Below are 17562 nucleotides of genomic sequence, written 5' to 3' on the forward strand. Positions count from 1 at the left end.
GCGGGGAACGCTCCCTCCTCTAGGTTTTTTTTTTTCTTCTTGAATTCTTCTCCCTCGCTCTACTATCTGAACGGCTGGAACAGGCTAAAAAATTCATGTTGAAATGAGAGTAAGGAATTGAAAAGTCAGAGTAAGAATTTTGATTTAAGCGGATAAGAGTCTAATTTACTTCTCAATGATATATTTCCAGGAGTGAAGTAATCTGGCTGTGACGTGCCACGAAAAAGCAGCCACGTTTGATGATGTAAGTATTCAGATAAATAAGCAAACAAGTTATTATAGTTAAGTGGTCATTTAAACTAGTCAACTTTGCACGATCAGCAGGAGGCCTCGTACCACAAATATCAATGTCCACTTGTTTATTAGTTTAGGTGAGTGTTTTCACAAACGATATTAACAATCTAAGGAATAAAAAAGAAAAGGAACGAACTCAATTGGAGAGGCTCACGATAGTTCAGTCCAGTATTTTAAACACTTTTCATTTTTGCTCGGGCGTTTCCATAGGAACGGCGGAGCAAAAAAAGGTGAACGGTTTTTTGTTATGCAGGAAGTACAATTATGTACAGTTATGTTCAATGAAAAAAATAGAAGAAACTTAAATGTGTATAACTGTGATTTCTTAGGTGAAGTTTGTTCATTTGAAATTTTTACACGGATGCCGGCCGAACTCACTCACTGGACCCTTATATTCGTCTGTCTAATTTATTTTGAATCCAGCCGGATAATCAGAACCAAATCCGTTAAGGTTTTTTTTTTTAATTCCCCAAACCCTTTGTCATTACTCAGTCGTTTCACCGTTAAAATTGATCTGCAAATCGGTTGCACGTTAAAATGCTAGTTTTCCTTAGTAAATCTTACATGTTGTCTCGTGTAACGGGCTTTTCTTGCAGTCAACAAACAGCGATTTGACGATGTTAACATCGCTGATGGGAAAATGTTCGCGAAGCTTGAACTCTAGACCATTTTATACATACAGACCTGTCGGCAGACCTACACACTACAGATCTATTTTGTCTATACTTGTGAGGAAAGCCGATCTGCACCATTAATATCATTAATTTTCTCTTCTCGTTGCAGTTCTGCGGAATGAAAGTTCTATGGATCCAAGGCAAAATCACGGGACAGGCTTTTCGTAGCCAATGTTTAAGTTAAACTAACAGCTAGCAAACGCTTTGTGTTTATTAGGAGGGAAGTAGCTAGTAGACGCTTTGTGTTTATTATAGGAGGAAATTAGCTAGCAGACGCTGTATGTTTATTAGGAGGAAATTAGCTAGCAGACGCTTTGTGTTTATTATAGGAGGAAATTAGCTAGCAGACGCTGTGTGTTTATTAGGAGGAAATGTGTATTAGGAGGGTGTGAGAGGCATTTTTGCTGGTATCTTTCAGGTGTGGGGTATTAAGTCACACAAAATTTACTTTGTCTAGTCTTAGTAAACCCTTTTTTATGTAATAACAATTCTGGCGACCTTTTTTCACGAAACAATGAAACTGAAGATACCAATGTACTTTTTTTGCTTTGAAACCTTGGTTTTATCTCCCAATTTTTTACAGCCTATTTTTTAGGTACACAGTTATATCGGATTGCTTACGAATTTGTCAATAACCCTGAGGCATGGTGGCTTTGGCGCTATAACACACTGAACCATGTTTTGACATGTTACTGATGTTTAACGATATATGTGGCTGGTAATTATTTTTCAACAATCAGGCTTTTAAATAAGGGAAACAGGTTTTTTGAAACGAAGAATTTTTCAATAATTTGGACTAATGAGACCAAACATTACAGAGATGAAAACGCTGACTGGACACCTTGATTTTACAAATAGAAAAAATAATTTGCACATGAGACTAAAAATGAAAAGAAAAGCCTTCGCAAGTTGTCAACGCTTTTTTCCTCTTATTTATTATGAAAACTCCATTATTGCCTTCAAATTTAAATTGATTAAACAGTGGTGGATGGTTCTCTACTGAAACATCTTTAAGGGGCATCTTTAATTCATACAACTGATGTATTTCTCGAAGGAATTGATGATAAGAAATTAACTGCCTGCGTACCTAGATCTGAGTAAAGCCTTCGACAGCGTTGATCAACAAATATTGTTACGTAAAATACAAAGAGGCGGCGCCTTGACCAGGGCCCGTTTCTCGAAAGCCCCGGTAACTTTTCGGGCCCGAAAATCAAATTTTCAAATCGAAATATAAAGAATAAGAGCGCGGGTTCTGGCTAGCAAACTACTCCTTTCTGTTTCATCGACTGATAGTTTTATCATGTTGGATGCAAAACTATTGAAACCTCTATCTTGCATGTAAACAACAACAGCTTTACAGGTCCGTTAATTATCGGGACTTTCGAGAAACAGGCCCCAGCAAGCTAAAATGGTTTAACAGCTACCTCACAAATAGATATCATGTTGTACGAGTTCATATAGTTCCGTTTCTGATCCTCTTCCAGTTGAATGTGGCGTTCCTCATGGCAGTATTCTAGGCCCCCTATTATTTAGCATATATATACGTAAATGATCTACAGAAGATCCAAGGCATTGCTCTAGGGAATGTTATGTAGACGATACAAAATTGTTTGTTTCTATCAATTAACACTTCTCCCAACGGATTGTCCAAGAAATGAATGAAGATCTACTGCAGGTGCGCAACTCGCGCTTCGGAAATCGGCTACTACTAAATCCAGACAAGATAATTGTTTTCGGGAGCCGACAAATGACCTCTAAGCCCCATGAGTGTCATTTGTCTTTTTTGGGAAAGGACATCTCCCCAGTACAGTCAGCGAGAGATCTCGGCGTAATTCTGGATCCGAACTTAACATTTGATAACAATATAACGACCACAGTGTCGGAATGTATCGCACGACTAGCGCAAATTACAAGTAACTGTGTGAAACATTGCTTAGACAAAAATACGTTGTTAACCGTAATACATGCCTTAGTTTTGAGCAAAATATACTACTGCTCGCGTCTTTGGACAAATATCACAAATAAGTATGTTAGAAATTGCATGCTGTTCAAAACTTTGCTTGCCGAATCGTCAACGGTGTGAAAAAATATGATCCTGCAACACCCCTCTTAAAAAGCCTGTCTTGATTGTCTGTTAAGGACCACACTATCACCAAGCTATTTTAAAAGGCCTTCAAATGCATGACCTGTTAAGCCTCCGAATATCTTATATCTCAATTATTACCCGTGAGCGAGTTAACTAGCAAACGAACAACTCGGAGTAGCCAAAAGCTAAACATCCCTCTTTTCAAACAGCCTCGGGACAGAGCACTAATTAGTAAAGGACAATTAAGCTTTGGAACAATTTAGAGCCTGATCACTTATTTAAACGTCTCTTGAGGAACCATGTTTTAGATAATTTTGTAAATGCTTCTTAGTTAAGTTTAAAAAGTATTATAATTAGTGCTAAGTTGAGTGTTGTAGTTATTGAAATGTAATGCTTGTAAATAATGATTGTTCCCGAAAAGCACCTTTGGGGAGGAAACAATAAAGTATGCATGTATGTGGATCTGGGGCTCGGACTCGTCAGTGTGCCTATTTTATAATGCACGAAAAAGTAGATTTACAAAATTTGCTCATGGTAAACATGGTGCAAACTACGAGGAAATCAAAGGCAAAGATGGTAAATACTGTGTTTGCAACCCAGTTTACATCGGGTTGTAAATTCGGGGGCAAAAGGGGTAGTTACCATCTTTGTCCTTCATTTGATCGTAGTTTGGACCTTTTTTGCACCATATTTGCCATGAGCAAATTTGCATAAATCTAATTTTTCGTGCTGAGCTATCCCACTAGCTCATAGATGGTTCTTTGGAATTGAACAAGTGCTTCTAAACTGGATTTCTTATCCCAGAAGAAGGAAAAGTCGCAATCAACATTCACCTTTAATTAAAGCCTTTTCAAATTTTCCTCTGATGCGTTTTTGTAGAAAAACATATGAATAACTTTGACCAATTGAGGGATGGCAATTATTACCAGGGCAAGAGTTTCATTGTGACGATACTAAGGTTATGTTCACACTATACCGGATAACTTTTGCGCGGCCCCGAATAAAAAAACCGACTGATAGAGCTTCTGTTCACACATTTCACACAAAAGAACGGTGATTTCTGCTCGATTGCTGTAACGGAGCGAAACTGTGCCGCCACGATCTCTAAAGTCGAGACTCATAGAGTCATATATCGAATAGGTGTTCATACTATACCGGATGGCTTTTGTTGTGGGCACGGATACCACATCACACATAACAGGGCGTAATAAACTAGGGCGTTGAAACGTTCATATGCTCTCTCTGGTTCAGCTGTGATGCGGAGTAGGACTGGAACTAGTTGGTTTTCCGCTCTCGATCCGCTGTCAGGGCGAGAAAAATGGCGCCGTCTAGCTGGAGGTAGGTTCGGATTTATTGCATTATATCTTTAGATCGCTGCATCTATAATTAGATTTGATATTTGGCGTATTTCTATGCGATATACAGAAAATATTTAGGTGATATTTACGGTATAGGTGTTCATACTCTGATACCGGATAAATTTTCGTGTCGACACGAATATCTATCCGGTATAGTGTGTGCCTAAAGGCGCTTAGCATTTGTTATAACTGGTCTCCCAGACTCGTGAAGAAGATTCTACTATTAATCAGGATTTTACAACTAGATCAGTCTCTTCGCTAAAATTAATACCTGCCCCTCCCCTAAGCTAACATTTAACACTTATTTTTCGCTTTGGGCGAAATGATGCCTTAGGGATGGGGTAGGTGCGCAGTTTCCCAGTAACCTAACTTTCTTTTTGAAAATGACCGGTCCGGCCCTAAGATTGGAGAGTTTTGTTATAAATCGCTGGATCTGCCTCTGGTGTAAAAACGTTTCAGCAAACAACCAACAAACAAGACCTGTCAGAACCTTTTACTTATTTTACCTGTAAACTCAAAGAAAACCGGAAAAGTTTTGGTTTTACTTATAAATCAACTGGGGTGTAAAACCTTGTCTCGAAGGGGTTTATAACGCCATCAAATCAAAAGAAAGTTCGGTATTATTCGGCATAGATGGCTGGAAAGTGTGATCATCACTATGACTCTTACGGGGAAGCTTTTTTCTTATTTGTCACTGTATATAAGTTATCTTATTCGGTAATGATGCCGCTTTACAGTACAAATTTCAAGGCCTTTCTGGCCACAAACAACACCATAGTCGTCACGCAATCAACATCATAATCATCATCTCTATCAATACGCTTTGAGGAAATCTACACTGGATAACACGCCTTTCGAACTGTGACGCAATTCTGAGGTTGGCATCACGGAAAACGAAAGAGTTGGAAGAAAAACTCAGGTTAACGATAATAAAACAAGAATAAAAATAGCAAAAAACCAGGAAGAGAAAAATCAAATTTTATTTACATTTTACAAGCCGCAAAGTACATCCTTCAACTACATATCCCAACACCGACTCCAACAAGAATAAAAAAGACCAGTATATCCCCAGATTTGCACTATACACTGTACAGAAAACATATAATTATGTAACAAACAATATGGCGTACTCGTGATTTCTTTCAGCAGAGCGTTAACGAAAGGTTCGCCACCAGAAATCGAGGGTGAGTTTTCTAAAACTGAGTTTTATTCCACGTCAAATGCTATGCACGGTGTAGTTAACTTGACAGCACGTATCACAAAACAAACAAAAATTACTTGTGTTGGTATGCAGAATGAAGTTTGGGGACTCTTTCTACATGTTTCGGACTACTGAGAGCTTTCAATTCTTGCTTCATTTTATTGGATTAGATGACGAATATACTAATAATAAAATCTTTTAATTCCTTCTGCCATGAGGAAAATGTCCCAACTGAACACCAAGCAACGATCTCAACAAATTATCCAACGTTTTCATTAGACGACCGATATAAAAGCCCTGGATGTGCCCATTAGTTTGTGCTTCGATGACATCACATAAACAAATGCGGTTATCACTCAGTCCCAGTACTTTATGAGTCCATCCCAGCCACAGGTTACCACCTTTGATGTCTCGTGAGGATGCCACAGGCAGGCGATGCATACTGCGTCATGCGCTTTGAACTTACTATTCAGGAAAATCGACAAATATTGCGTTAGTAAGCAGGGCAATGGTAAGGTACAGAGGAGAGTAAAAGTCGGAATATAATCCCCTTAAAATTTACCAAATTTCAAACACAAAATCGCCCCCCCTCCCCCCCATCCCACTGACGCCTTCCCGCAAAACATGGTCCGCCTTACCAAAGACAAAGCACTATCTACCAGTGTTATACATGAGATAAAACTGGTTAACTTACTTTGGTCCAAAAACTTAAAACTGTAATTTCACCCACCCCCAAACCCCTCGAAACCAGTATTTCTGTGACCACTATAAGAAGTCTACGAATCTTGTTCGAGAGTAGGACTCAGAATAAACTTGTATGAATCACTCGGCCAAAAATAATATCTTTGTATGAAAGAAAGAACTACTAACAAATTCGAAAACTGTTTCAAAAATAAGATTGTCATTTACTAGCTGTCTCTTTGAACCACCGGTGACCCAAGCTCGAAATATGACCATCAGCACTGTTGCGTAACGTTCAAGATGGTCATATTTCGAGCTTGGGTCACCTCTGGTTGAAAAGCAAAAACTCTCTTCTAGCTATTTGTCAATAATTTTTGGATAAAACAGGGAAAACAACAACGTTATTAATACCTGTAGAGCTTTGTAGATTTCCAGTCCCAGATACAAAGTTTCCCATCTGCGTCACCAGAAATTAGGTAACTATAGCAAAGAATATACAAATAGAAACTTTAAGCTGAGGATAATCGCATTGTCCGCGCGTTCGTCAGAACGCATCCTAGTTTGGTGGTCCTGTGACACTTAGGCAGAAATTTTCGAGCTATCACGGGCGACTACAAATTAGCGCCCCTATTAACTTTATCAGGGGCACCTCGGCCGGGAAACTAGACTCCTTTCGACTCGATGTCGTTTCTGTAATTTTTCCGTAAGTGACAAACGCGGATCCGTAATCAATGATTACCTCTAGTTAGTCTAGTTTTGAATTATTTACTTTTTTTAGGGTGATTTTGAAATTTCTCAAGTTTCAAAAGTTATCGCACAAGTTGTTAAGCATTCCTACAACAACGAAGTAAAGCTAGCAAACGAAAATTATATCGTTTCTTGATGCATACTAAACAATGATTTAACATCAAATAATTTTATAAAACAACTAAGATAGAACGCGCACTTTGATTGCCCAAGAGGCATGTTTGCGTGCGAGTATTTAAACACATTTGATATTTATGCAAATCCTCGTTAAATTCTCCCAACACCCTGTCGTGTTTATACCAGACTATGTAAACACGGAAAACGTTTTCTATTAATAAAATGTAAAACTACGACAGGAAATAAACAAAGTGTTGAATAAATAGGATTCCCACCTTCCATCTGGAGAGAAACTCAACTGACAAGCATAACCCGCCACCTGTAAAAGAATAAGGATCATTGAAACGCTGGAAGGGATGGTTTGAATAGTTTGTACAAGTCTGACAACGTTACACTACGCTTGCGACTTACTCATCCAAAGTTAACTGAAACAAGAGGACAAATTTTATAAAAAGCTGAACTGGAAACAACTAGTACCGTGTGAAAATCAGACCGCTCAAGAATTTCACTTTGAATGGTGACATCATAGGATTTTGCTCACGGATTCAAAAGATAGAACTGCACTATATTTCTACACTTGTCTCTTTAATTGACAGAGAGTTGCAGCTCCTACTTTACTGCAAGACTTAGATACTCTTAGTAATTGTTTAAATCAAACTTTACAACTGACCAGGACAGCAAAAACTGTTAAAACACGTCTTCAAAAATCTGAGTAAGTGCTTATGTTTATTTCTTTGTTTGTTTGCTTTCAAAAAAAAATGAAGAAAAACTAAACCTGCCAATCGAAGACGCAGTCTAACGTATTTTTTTTTTTATATGTTTTAATATCTTGGAGAGTTGAAAGCAAAATCATGCTAAACGGAATGACGACTCACCATATGGCCTTTAAACGTTTTCTTTCTATTCTGACGGAAGCGATTCAGAACACCGAATATCATGATTTGATTGTCCATCGACTGGCAGGCCATCCATTTATCTAAAAAAAAAACAACAACAACAACAACAACAAGCTTCATTTACATTCCGCTTTAGAATAAATATAGTTAAATAAAGTAGTTTTAGTCTAACAGTAAGTTACATGCAATCGTAAAACTAAAAACACTTTACAGTTAAGGAAATGCCTAGCATCTAAATAAACCGTTAGGTTTCCAAGTTAGATACTAGGTCTTGCATCTAAATAAACCGTTAGGTTTTCAAGTTAGATACTAGGTCTTGCATTGTGACAACTTAATATGTAGACATCAATAAAAAAAAAAACAACAACAACAACACTGCTGGTTAAAATGTGTTTTACATCTACCAGAGATATAAACTAGTTATCAATCGAAGAAATACCTCTAGTACAAAACAAAACACTCAATTATACACATGAAGTGACGTGGACCGGCTTACTGTTTGGATGTAGAGCTACGGCAGGCATAGAGTGCATGCTGGGTTCAGCGATGTATTTAAAATCCACAGGAATATCCCTACAAAAAAAGAAAGACAAATGTTATAAATACATCAGAAATGCAACATATAAAAGAAAAATTCAATCAATAAAAGCGACAGCAAGCTATTTGCAAGGTTACAATAAAATATGTATTTATATTGCGAAAGCCATTTTATAGGTTCCATATTTAAAAGAAAATGTCTCTAATACAACTGATATTCTGCAGGAAAAAAAACTTTGTGGTTAGTTGCTTAGAGGTGCACCCCTCTTAAGAAAAATCCTCGATCCACCCCTGAGTTAAGAAAGAGAAATTACTCACAAGACTACTTCGCCGATGATAAACTATTGCGGCGCTATTGTATTGACAAATAAAGTTGTTCTTGTTGTTGTTCTCGTTCTTGTGTAATCGTAGATCTGACAGAGTTGATATTTATTTCATTTAAGAGCCGATTATTTCAGTAAACGGAGTTTAACTAGTGATTAACAAGATCACATCCTAACACACATTTTAACCAACGCATTCATCTTAACACCGTTTATCGTGATCAATTTCATAAAAGTAGACTAGAAAGGTACTTATCTTCTTAAAATAACTCACTAAGAAAGAGATCTGGAGGTCCAATGATCTCTTAAACCACGGCGTAAGTTAAACTTGGTTCAAATTACCGACCCTAAGTCTCAGCTATTACAATAAAAGACGTTTTTTTTTCTAATTACATGTAGCTTACCATTCCCACACGCGAATGCTCTTGTCATCTGATGTGGTGACGAATCTTCTGTTTTGATCTACAAAAGTTATCGTGTTCACTGCACCAAGATGCCTGAAACATCAGGAGCATTAGATTTACACCCAGAAAGTTAACACAAACCAAAGATTTCGTTAAATTTGTAAAATCATGAAATAAACTAATTTAGCATGTTGTGAAATATGGCCTGACCTGTCATATTCTTGAACTATTTCGTTTGCTCGTGTATCCCACTAAAATGAAAGACAATTAAAATAAGGAACACTTGACACTAGCTAAAACTCGAAACTCAAGAAACCCAGGGAATGATGAAATACAAGCAACCAGGAACTTGCAAAATAACACTTAGGAGCAAAATGCACCACGTTGAAGGTTAAAAAGGCTCGAAAATGTTTTCAAAAAATCTATATGCAGCCTTGAAGCTAAAACGAGAGTTCCGCCCGGCAACGTACCGTTAATATTTTCTTGTCCGATGTACCGCAGACAAACAAATGCTGCTTGTCCTGCAAGATGATAAAGTTTGCGCGGTAAATAAGTGTTAAATACCGAAGGGTGGAGCAAGAGACAAAGATAGTAAGGCGTTGAACTTATCAGGAGAGCTACAATCTTGGGCAAAAAATAGAAAAATGGACGTTGCCATGTCTAGTTTCAAGTTAACGCTCTTGAAAGCACTGCCGACGACTACTACTTCCCCCTTCCCCACAAAAAAAGTAATGTTGAAGGCCGACTCGATCCTTTTTTGACCTCGACTGAACAACATTACCACGGTTGGATGAAGGACGGAGCCACAGAGGTACCAAACACACACACACACACACACACACACACACACACACTTTACGTCCAAGATTGTAGCTAGGAAGGTGTGAACTACAAAAAAAAAAAAAAAAAAAAAAACAGGCCAATAATTGTAACAAGAATGCAACAATTGAACACGTGAATGTGGAGCAAGGTATAGCAAACATGTAAACTGTTAAACTAGAGTGTTTTGTACAAATAAAGCCAGAACAGTCCGAGTTCTTCAGCAGCGCTGACACCATACGCTGAGGTTTGTACCTCTTAATCAGTAGAGATTCTAAATTATTTAAGATAGTTTGGTAAACGTTTGATGTAAAATTAGCTTCATCTGCTAATAAAACACTCAGGTAAATAATAATTGAAATGGTTCTTAGTCGTGCAGGAGTTAAATATGGCAGAATTATGATCAGAGCTGTGTTCGTCCAATCGTAATCTACAATATCTATCAGTCTCGCCAGCTGAGTATGTAATTTTGTAAATCACTTGAGATTCACACAAGATACATAACGTTGACCAAGTCCAGACGACGCCAGACCACAGGTCAACCAACTCACAGGCTGGCTGCTCGCACCGCAAGACGTGAAAAACGTTTTTGTGCGTAACACTTAGTAACATTACTATCACTGCCTAACCCGACCAGCATTATATCACTGATATTCATTATGTACACCTGCAAAGAAAAAAAGTTCTTCTCTTACCAACAACAAGAAGACACACCCTGATTTAAACCCCATAAAGCCTAGGCTCCAATACCTCAGCCAATCAAACCGAAAACCAGCAAGTCACGTGACTTTTACAACGCTTAGCACCCGTTGCCGGAAGTAACACAGTTAAAAACTTGGAAACAGAAGATGCAGACAAAAAGGTACTTTGAACTGATTCATTGGTCTGCAAAGCAATATTTGTGTCGGCAAAGCTAAGCCAGGAAACATTCGTGTCAGCAGCGTTGTTTCCTTCCTGTAGTTCAACGCCCCAGGTCCTAACCATGATGTAAATGCATAACTTCTGGGGCCGGTTGCTCGAAGCCTGGTTAGCGCTAACCGTTGGTTAACAGGTATCAAAATGTATAGGTTTCCATGGTATTTAACGCTGGTTAGCATTAACCATGCTTCGGGCAACCCGGGCCTGGTCGCTAGTTACAATGTAGCTGTAGCGATTATCATCCTTTATGACTTACATGTAATATAAAAGCTTAAATTGTAGAATAAAAGAAAAGAAAAATGATTACAGAACATCACCTCATCTGGATTGAACTTGACACAATACGGGATCTTACGATTGGTAAACCGTCCTATGCATTCTCCTGCAAAAATAATACCCGTCACAAAATCAGTCCGTCTGCTTTACACAATTTTAAAATACTTCACCTTTTGCAATAATATAGTCATTTGTAACAATATTCAACAATATGCATTACTTACTAAAAACTAAAAGGCGGCATTAAAGAAACATATTGAGACAAATAAGAAGCTAGAATTTCCCAACCTGTTTCTGTGTCCCACAGTTTAACATATCTGTCATAAGCAGCGCTTAGAAACTGAGTTCCTGTGTTGTTGAACGAGATGTCACGAACAGCTTTGCTGTGGCCTGTAATTATCACATAACAAACGATTTTTAGTTACATCAAACAGGGGATGTGACACACTGATCTGAACAATGCTGTAAGAGTGTTTTAGTGAACAACTGTTGCTATTATCAATATTTCGTTTAGCGCAAGTTGCTAGAAAAATCGTCCTTGATTATCTTTTCATTTTTTGTGAATAAGAAATGTATGGGCGATGGTGAAGAAATTTAGGAAAAATAAAGGCGACAGCAGTGAAAACGTCACTTAAAGATCAGAGTGAACTCGTGTTCTTTAATTTTGTGGCCATTACCTTAACTTACTCATTATTTTAGTCAAATAATGTCAGATTTTCCTAGAGATGAATTCTTAGCGACCAAGTTCATAATTCGTTATAGTGTGCTAATGTCCTCCTGAAAAGTGGTAATGGAAAGCATCACGATACAGAGAGGGGAAAGAGAGGAACAAATAGTGTCATGTTCGTGGAAAGTTGTTGTTTTGCTAATCCTCTCGCTTAATTCGCGGTGACACAGCTCACGTTGATGCCAAAGCACCCTAAAACAAACAAAGGCGGCTGTGTTTGGATAAAAGCTTAATGTCGCTTAATGTACTGTCATTGACAGACACTAGTGATCCATGGAAGAGGATGTCGCCTCCCCTGCACGTACAACATCTTCTGTGCAGCTATGTTTAGTGACATTGTACAGACTCAACCTCGTTCCCAGGTTCTCTCTCGCTCCGTAGGGACAGGTAGGAGAAAACATTGGGAATGAGGTTGCTATAAACTTACCTATGAATGTTCTTAAGCACCGTCTTTTGCCATAAACTTCCCAAAGCTGAAATACAATCATAAATCAAATTACCATTATGTAACCTTGAAAAGTGCAGTAATTTTTAGACCCTTGCCTGTATTGTGCAGCTGTACTCATACACCAGGTAGAGAGAATATTTACCTTGATCTTACAATCCATGCTACAGGACAAGAGAAGATGAGCTGACTTGGGGAAGAACTTAATTGATGAAACACCCTTAGTGTGACCAGTCCTGCAGATAAATCAAAAAGATCATAAACTGACTAAATAAACTACACGTAAATCGTTTAATTTTTTTTTACACTATAGAATTTAAATAAGTCAATGATAATAATTTTATGAATGGTTATGAAAGAATTAGCCGCAGGGGATTGGAGCCAATCAGGAACAGCGAAGTATTTTGAATGAATAATAACTATAATAATCATGTCCTTTTGATCACAAGGGAAATAATAGGAAGGTGCTTTAACTGACCACGTGTGAATGTGTTTCTTTGGTAAATAACATCTTTCAGGTGGTTCATCAGTATCAAGTCTGACATCGATATCTTGAGGAATATGAAGATATGATCGACCTTGATAATCCACTGAGTCTTGAACTAAAACCAAAAAACAAACACAATTTAAAATACTTGTACATCAAGATGAGATGGTGATAGCATGTAAGGCCCACCAAAGGCAAATGCAGCCAAAACAGACTACCGAAACACCACAAAGATAAAACCAACAAAATACTGGTAATAATTATGCCAAACATTTACATTTAAGAAGCGACAGCTTTGGTGAAACCCCAAGAACAGAAAGTACCATGAAAACATAGTCATAGTCATCAAGTTTGTTACATTCATTTGGGTTTCACTACACATGAACTAATGGTGACTGGGCAATTGGTATGTGTCCACTTCCTGATTACTTCTTTTAGGGGAAGGGGTGGGGGTACACAAGCAAGTATTGGTCTTAACGTCTTAAAGCAATACTGATGAATAGAGCAGAAAAGAACAAAACTGAGGAGAACTACAAACCTGTAAAGTCTGTAGATCAAAATAATGTTCTCTTTTAGACATGTATTACCAGTGAGATATCAAAGCTGTCTTACCATGTAAAGTTGTTTTTTCCTCCACACTCTTATCTTCTTCTTTCTTGCTTCTCTTCTGCTTTGTCATCTCAAATTCCTCTAGTTTGGCAGCTTGTTCCTTTTAAAACAAAAAGAAACAAGCATGACAAGCTTTCTTTCACTCATCAAGCTGAGGACTATGAAATAAAAATTAATTAATGAAGTTTACAGTAAATTTTAGTTTTTAAGGCTACTTACCTCTGAGGGTTTAGCAACTTTAGACTCGTCAACATATGTTGCCCATGGTCCTAAAAAAAGACAAAAAATAAACAGCACCATCACTGCAGTCTGCAACCTGCATTTGCCAAATGTAAGTAAGAGTAAAGCCAGCACTCCAGGTAGTGGATCAAGAATCAAAGCAAAATATCTAGACCCTTCCTTGATTTTTTCAACTTTTGACTAGAACCAAGTAAAGTGAAAATCTATCAAAATGGCTGTAGAAATTAGAACACTTTAAGATCACTAAAACTGCCAAGTTTACACATGATTTTTTGAAAACTTATGAAGATATACATGTAGCTCTGCAAAGTAATGGAATTTTACAGACATTTGTATGGACACCATTCAAACAACTACATTTTGTATAAAATTTTGCAACTTTGTGCAGCAATATCTTTGCTCGCTTTGGACCACATCACTTTCATGTATAAGCTTGGAAAGTTTTCTACTTATTTTGAAGGGCTCTTTCCAGCACAGTCAATGGAAATTTGCTTACTTGTCTTTCTCAAAACTTGAAAGGATTTTACTTCAATAAAAGCCACTATTTAACACACACACATGGTGGTAATACATGTAAAATCCACTGAAAGGTCTGAACCATAACAAACATTGAGTGATCACTTTATCTCTAGCAATTTTACCTTTATATCCTTCTATATCTCCTGGATCACCTGGCTTTTCTCTTTTTCTCTTGTCACCAGCACGTGCTTCTGCTACTTCAAAAATTGTCACACCTTTAAAATTACAAATTATACTCTGTATTATGTCTGTAACAATGTCAATAGTTACTTTCTCCTTACAACAACCCGTAAATACAATGAAGATGGATAAGAACCCAACCCAAGAATAACAATTCACTAAACAACTTGCATCGTTACAAACAACCTCAGACAAAACTGAATGGCTGAATGGTCAACACCTTGAATTTCATATCTTTACAATGAACTTACATGCCCAGTCACACTGTCTCTCCTCACCCATTCTATTATTAATACAGATTCTAAAGAGGTATTTTTGGGATCCAGGATTCCACTACATTACTTTGCAAACTGGGAATCGGGATTTGCCCAGATTTACCAACAGGATGAGCATTTTTTCTGTGTTTGTCTGCAGGGAATTTATGAAAATCATCACGACAATCAAAAAGGTGAGGATCAAAATCAGGATGTTCATTATGCATCAGAGATTGGAGAATTCTCTTCTAACTACACAAAATTCTCCAGCAAACATTCAGTAGCCTATGACTATTTTCGATTCAGATGTGGAGCCTCCTCCAAAGTATTCTCCTGTAACACTACACCTTTCTCCTGCTACTAGAATTCTTCATGAAAACCACTGCAAAAAGGTTAAAGGAGCTCTTTTGTCAAACTGAGGTGTGAAAAGCTTTCCTTTCCTCCAACAGCCTTAAAACACGCTTAAATGAAAACATCAATAATATTGAAAGGGCCAATCTTCATCTTACTTTCATTGGCTTTTATAGAAACTACATGTAGACGTTTTTATGTATTGTTTTTCAAAACAAAAAAAAATGGATTAAGGAAGCAGTGGAAAAAGGGTGCAGGATGCTGGATTTTCATGAAAAAGCAAGTGGTGGGAATGCAGGATCAGAAACACCTCCCAGCCTTCCTTCCAGACCCTATTAGCAAGCACTAGTGATACAAATGTACAGTTGTACTGCCGGCCAGCCAGGAACAACTCTGCAGTCAGCTATAGTTTTACCATCCTCTCCAGGGTGGATTAGCAATACTTTCAGCTGCTTCATGCAATAAATAAATCAGGTTAACCTCCGAGGACATTGGGGCTGCTGATTAATGTGCAATGGTTAAGCGACTGGAAATTATTGAACTGTTTTATCTGTTTTATTCCTACCTTTCTTTTCCTCTGCTTTCTCAGTATCACCAACAAATCTGTTTGTATATTGAACAAAAATCAAATTTCACCATTACAGTATTACATGAGGATACAATTCAAACTAGCTGAGCAAAAAAAGGTGAAGAAGTTTCCAACCTATCGCCACTTGTACTGGCTCCACCTGCCACACTTGGATCCAGTGCATAACCTGTTAATAAGATTTACACTATCTGGATCAAGATCGTCAAGAATTAAGTTTGTGGACAAAGTTTAATTCTACTACTTGTAGTTATGTAGTATGAAAAGAAACAGAAAGCAGGTAGTTATAAGTGGGTTGTACCGTAGTAGCCAATAGAGGGCCATTATATAGTGCAGGTTTGACTGTAATATTTTGGATGCTCACCATAACTTGTGAATGTTCTTCTCTGGTTTTCAAATGTAAAGTCACTCATATGAGCTGCTTCAACATAGCCTAAAACAAGACATTTACAATAACTAATGAACAACATGTGCTTATAAACATACTGACTCTTGTTTACTTAATACAGTAGCTTCAGGACTTTTCAAACCTTTGGTAAAAGCAAATTAGTTTGAAGAACTGAGTATTCCAGAAATCATGATTCTACTGTAAACACTAATGTCGGTAAAAGTTCATCTAGCAAACAAATTATACGTGTATTTGAAAGACACTTGCTATTCAATAACGGTAATTTTTCTACAGTTTATATTTAACCTTAACTTAAGCTTTGTTTGCTATAAGAAGGCTAACTCCCTGTCTCATCTGCACTCAACAACACTGTACAGCATTTCATCATGGTCCAGACAATGAAGTGTCTTATTAAACAGCAACTGTGTACAAGGTACTAAATCAAAGACAACAACGTACACTGCATCCTGTGTAGAGATACTGTTTTCCTTACTAGACTGCAAAACAACCCATATTTGCATAGGCCAAGAACAAGTGAACAGGTGATCAAACACAAGTTCTGGAGAAAGGATGAAAATGGAGAGTGTGGGCGCTTTCTATTCAACCCAAAATTCCAGAAATTTCGGTTGGTACATCAAATGGAACGGACCATTTTGGTTTGGTCCGGCTGAAATATTTGGGACTAGCTTTGAAGGTGGTCCACTTTGACCAGTCTAATCATTTCAGCCGGTCGGACGGAAATGTCCCCTCCATTTGACAAAATTGTTGTCCCCAGTACTGCTCTTTTGAATCCTACTTATAAAGAACAATAACCAAACGCGCGGAGGCTTGGATCGGGTCTGTGCACCCGGAATGTATCGTTGCACTGGGCACGTGAAATTTCCAAAATTTCAAACCGGAATTTTTGTTGAATGGAAAGCACCCTGTGTTTTGTTACAGGCCTGTGAGGCTCATGTACTTTACACAACTTTTTTATGCGTCAAAAAACCAGTTTTGGGGAAAACAAAAGCAACTGTTCTGCAGTCTATTTTCCTAAATGATTAAGTACTGATAAAGCAAAGAATTTACAACTTGTACCCAGTACCTGCTAGAGTATTCTTGGGAGCAGACTGCTGTCGGGTTTTGAAGGGGTTTGATGGTCCAACCTGTCCATTAAAAGCAGATTCTCTATTTACCATTATTTGTGCATTATAAAACATTGTGCATAATTGTGCAATAATATGCAAGCTGACATTCAAATGGTTGTGATGAAAGAATGTGATTGTGTACGTTATTCACCAACCCTAAACCACCATGCACACATGCTTTGGGATCTGACAGTCTCCATTACAACAAGAACACTTAAACCCAAGTAAATACACCCGAGATAACTGATTAAAACAATACTTAAAACTACAGTCAAATCATATAACAGAATACAAACAACAGAAAGACCAGAAGACTGT

At 37.7% G+C, this 17562-nt stretch overlaps 2 protein-coding genes across 2 annotated transcripts in view; one reads left to right on the forward strand and one right to left on the reverse strand.

Annotated features, from left to right (window-relative positions):
• Positions 1-17562, forward strand: part of LOC140923688 (LYR motif-containing protein 2-like) — a 246979-nt gene that overhangs the window by 223950 nt on the left and 5467 nt on the right. The gene's annotated exons all lie outside the window — the stretch shown is intronic.
• LOC140923716 (pre-mRNA-processing factor 17-like) overlaps positions 5369-17562 on the reverse strand; it is a 13449-nt gene continuing 1255 nt past the window's right edge. The window contains exons 3-22 of the mRNA XM_073373791.1: positions 17202-17262; positions 16094-16162; positions 15847-15898; positions 15709-15746; positions 14481-14573; positions 13819-13868; positions 13603-13699; positions 12982-13105; positions 12649-12739; positions 12486-12531; positions 11620-11721; positions 11373-11437; positions 9789-9839; positions 9529-9569; positions 9319-9411; positions 8551-8627; positions 8034-8134; positions 7434-7477; positions 6706-6774; positions 5369-6078 (exon numbers count right to left, since the gene is read on the reverse strand). Of these exons, the coding sequence (XP_073229892.1) occupies positions 5970-6078; positions 6706-6774; positions 7434-7477; positions 8034-8134; positions 8551-8627; positions 9319-9411; positions 9529-9569; positions 9789-9839; positions 11373-11437; positions 11620-11721; positions 12486-12531; positions 12649-12739; positions 12982-13105; positions 13603-13699; positions 13819-13868; positions 14481-14573; positions 15709-15746; positions 15847-15898; positions 16094-16162; positions 17202-17262 (1473 nt within the window). The 3' untranslated portion in view covers positions 5369-5969. The remainder of the gene's footprint in view (positions 6079-6705; positions 6775-7433; positions 7478-8033; positions 8135-8550; positions 8628-9318; positions 9412-9528; positions 9570-9788; positions 9840-11372; positions 11438-11619; positions 11722-12485; positions 12532-12648; positions 12740-12981; positions 13106-13602; positions 13700-13818; positions 13869-14480; positions 14574-15708; positions 15747-15846; positions 15899-16093; positions 16163-17201; positions 17263-17562) is intronic.

The sequence above is a fragment of the Porites lutea genome, chromosome 1 (assembly GCF_958299795.1).
Source record: "Porites lutea chromosome 1, jaPorLute2.1, whole genome shotgun sequence".
In the NCBI taxonomy this organism is placed as follows: domain Eukaryota; kingdom Metazoa; phylum Cnidaria; class Anthozoa; order Scleractinia; family Poritidae; genus Porites; species Porites lutea.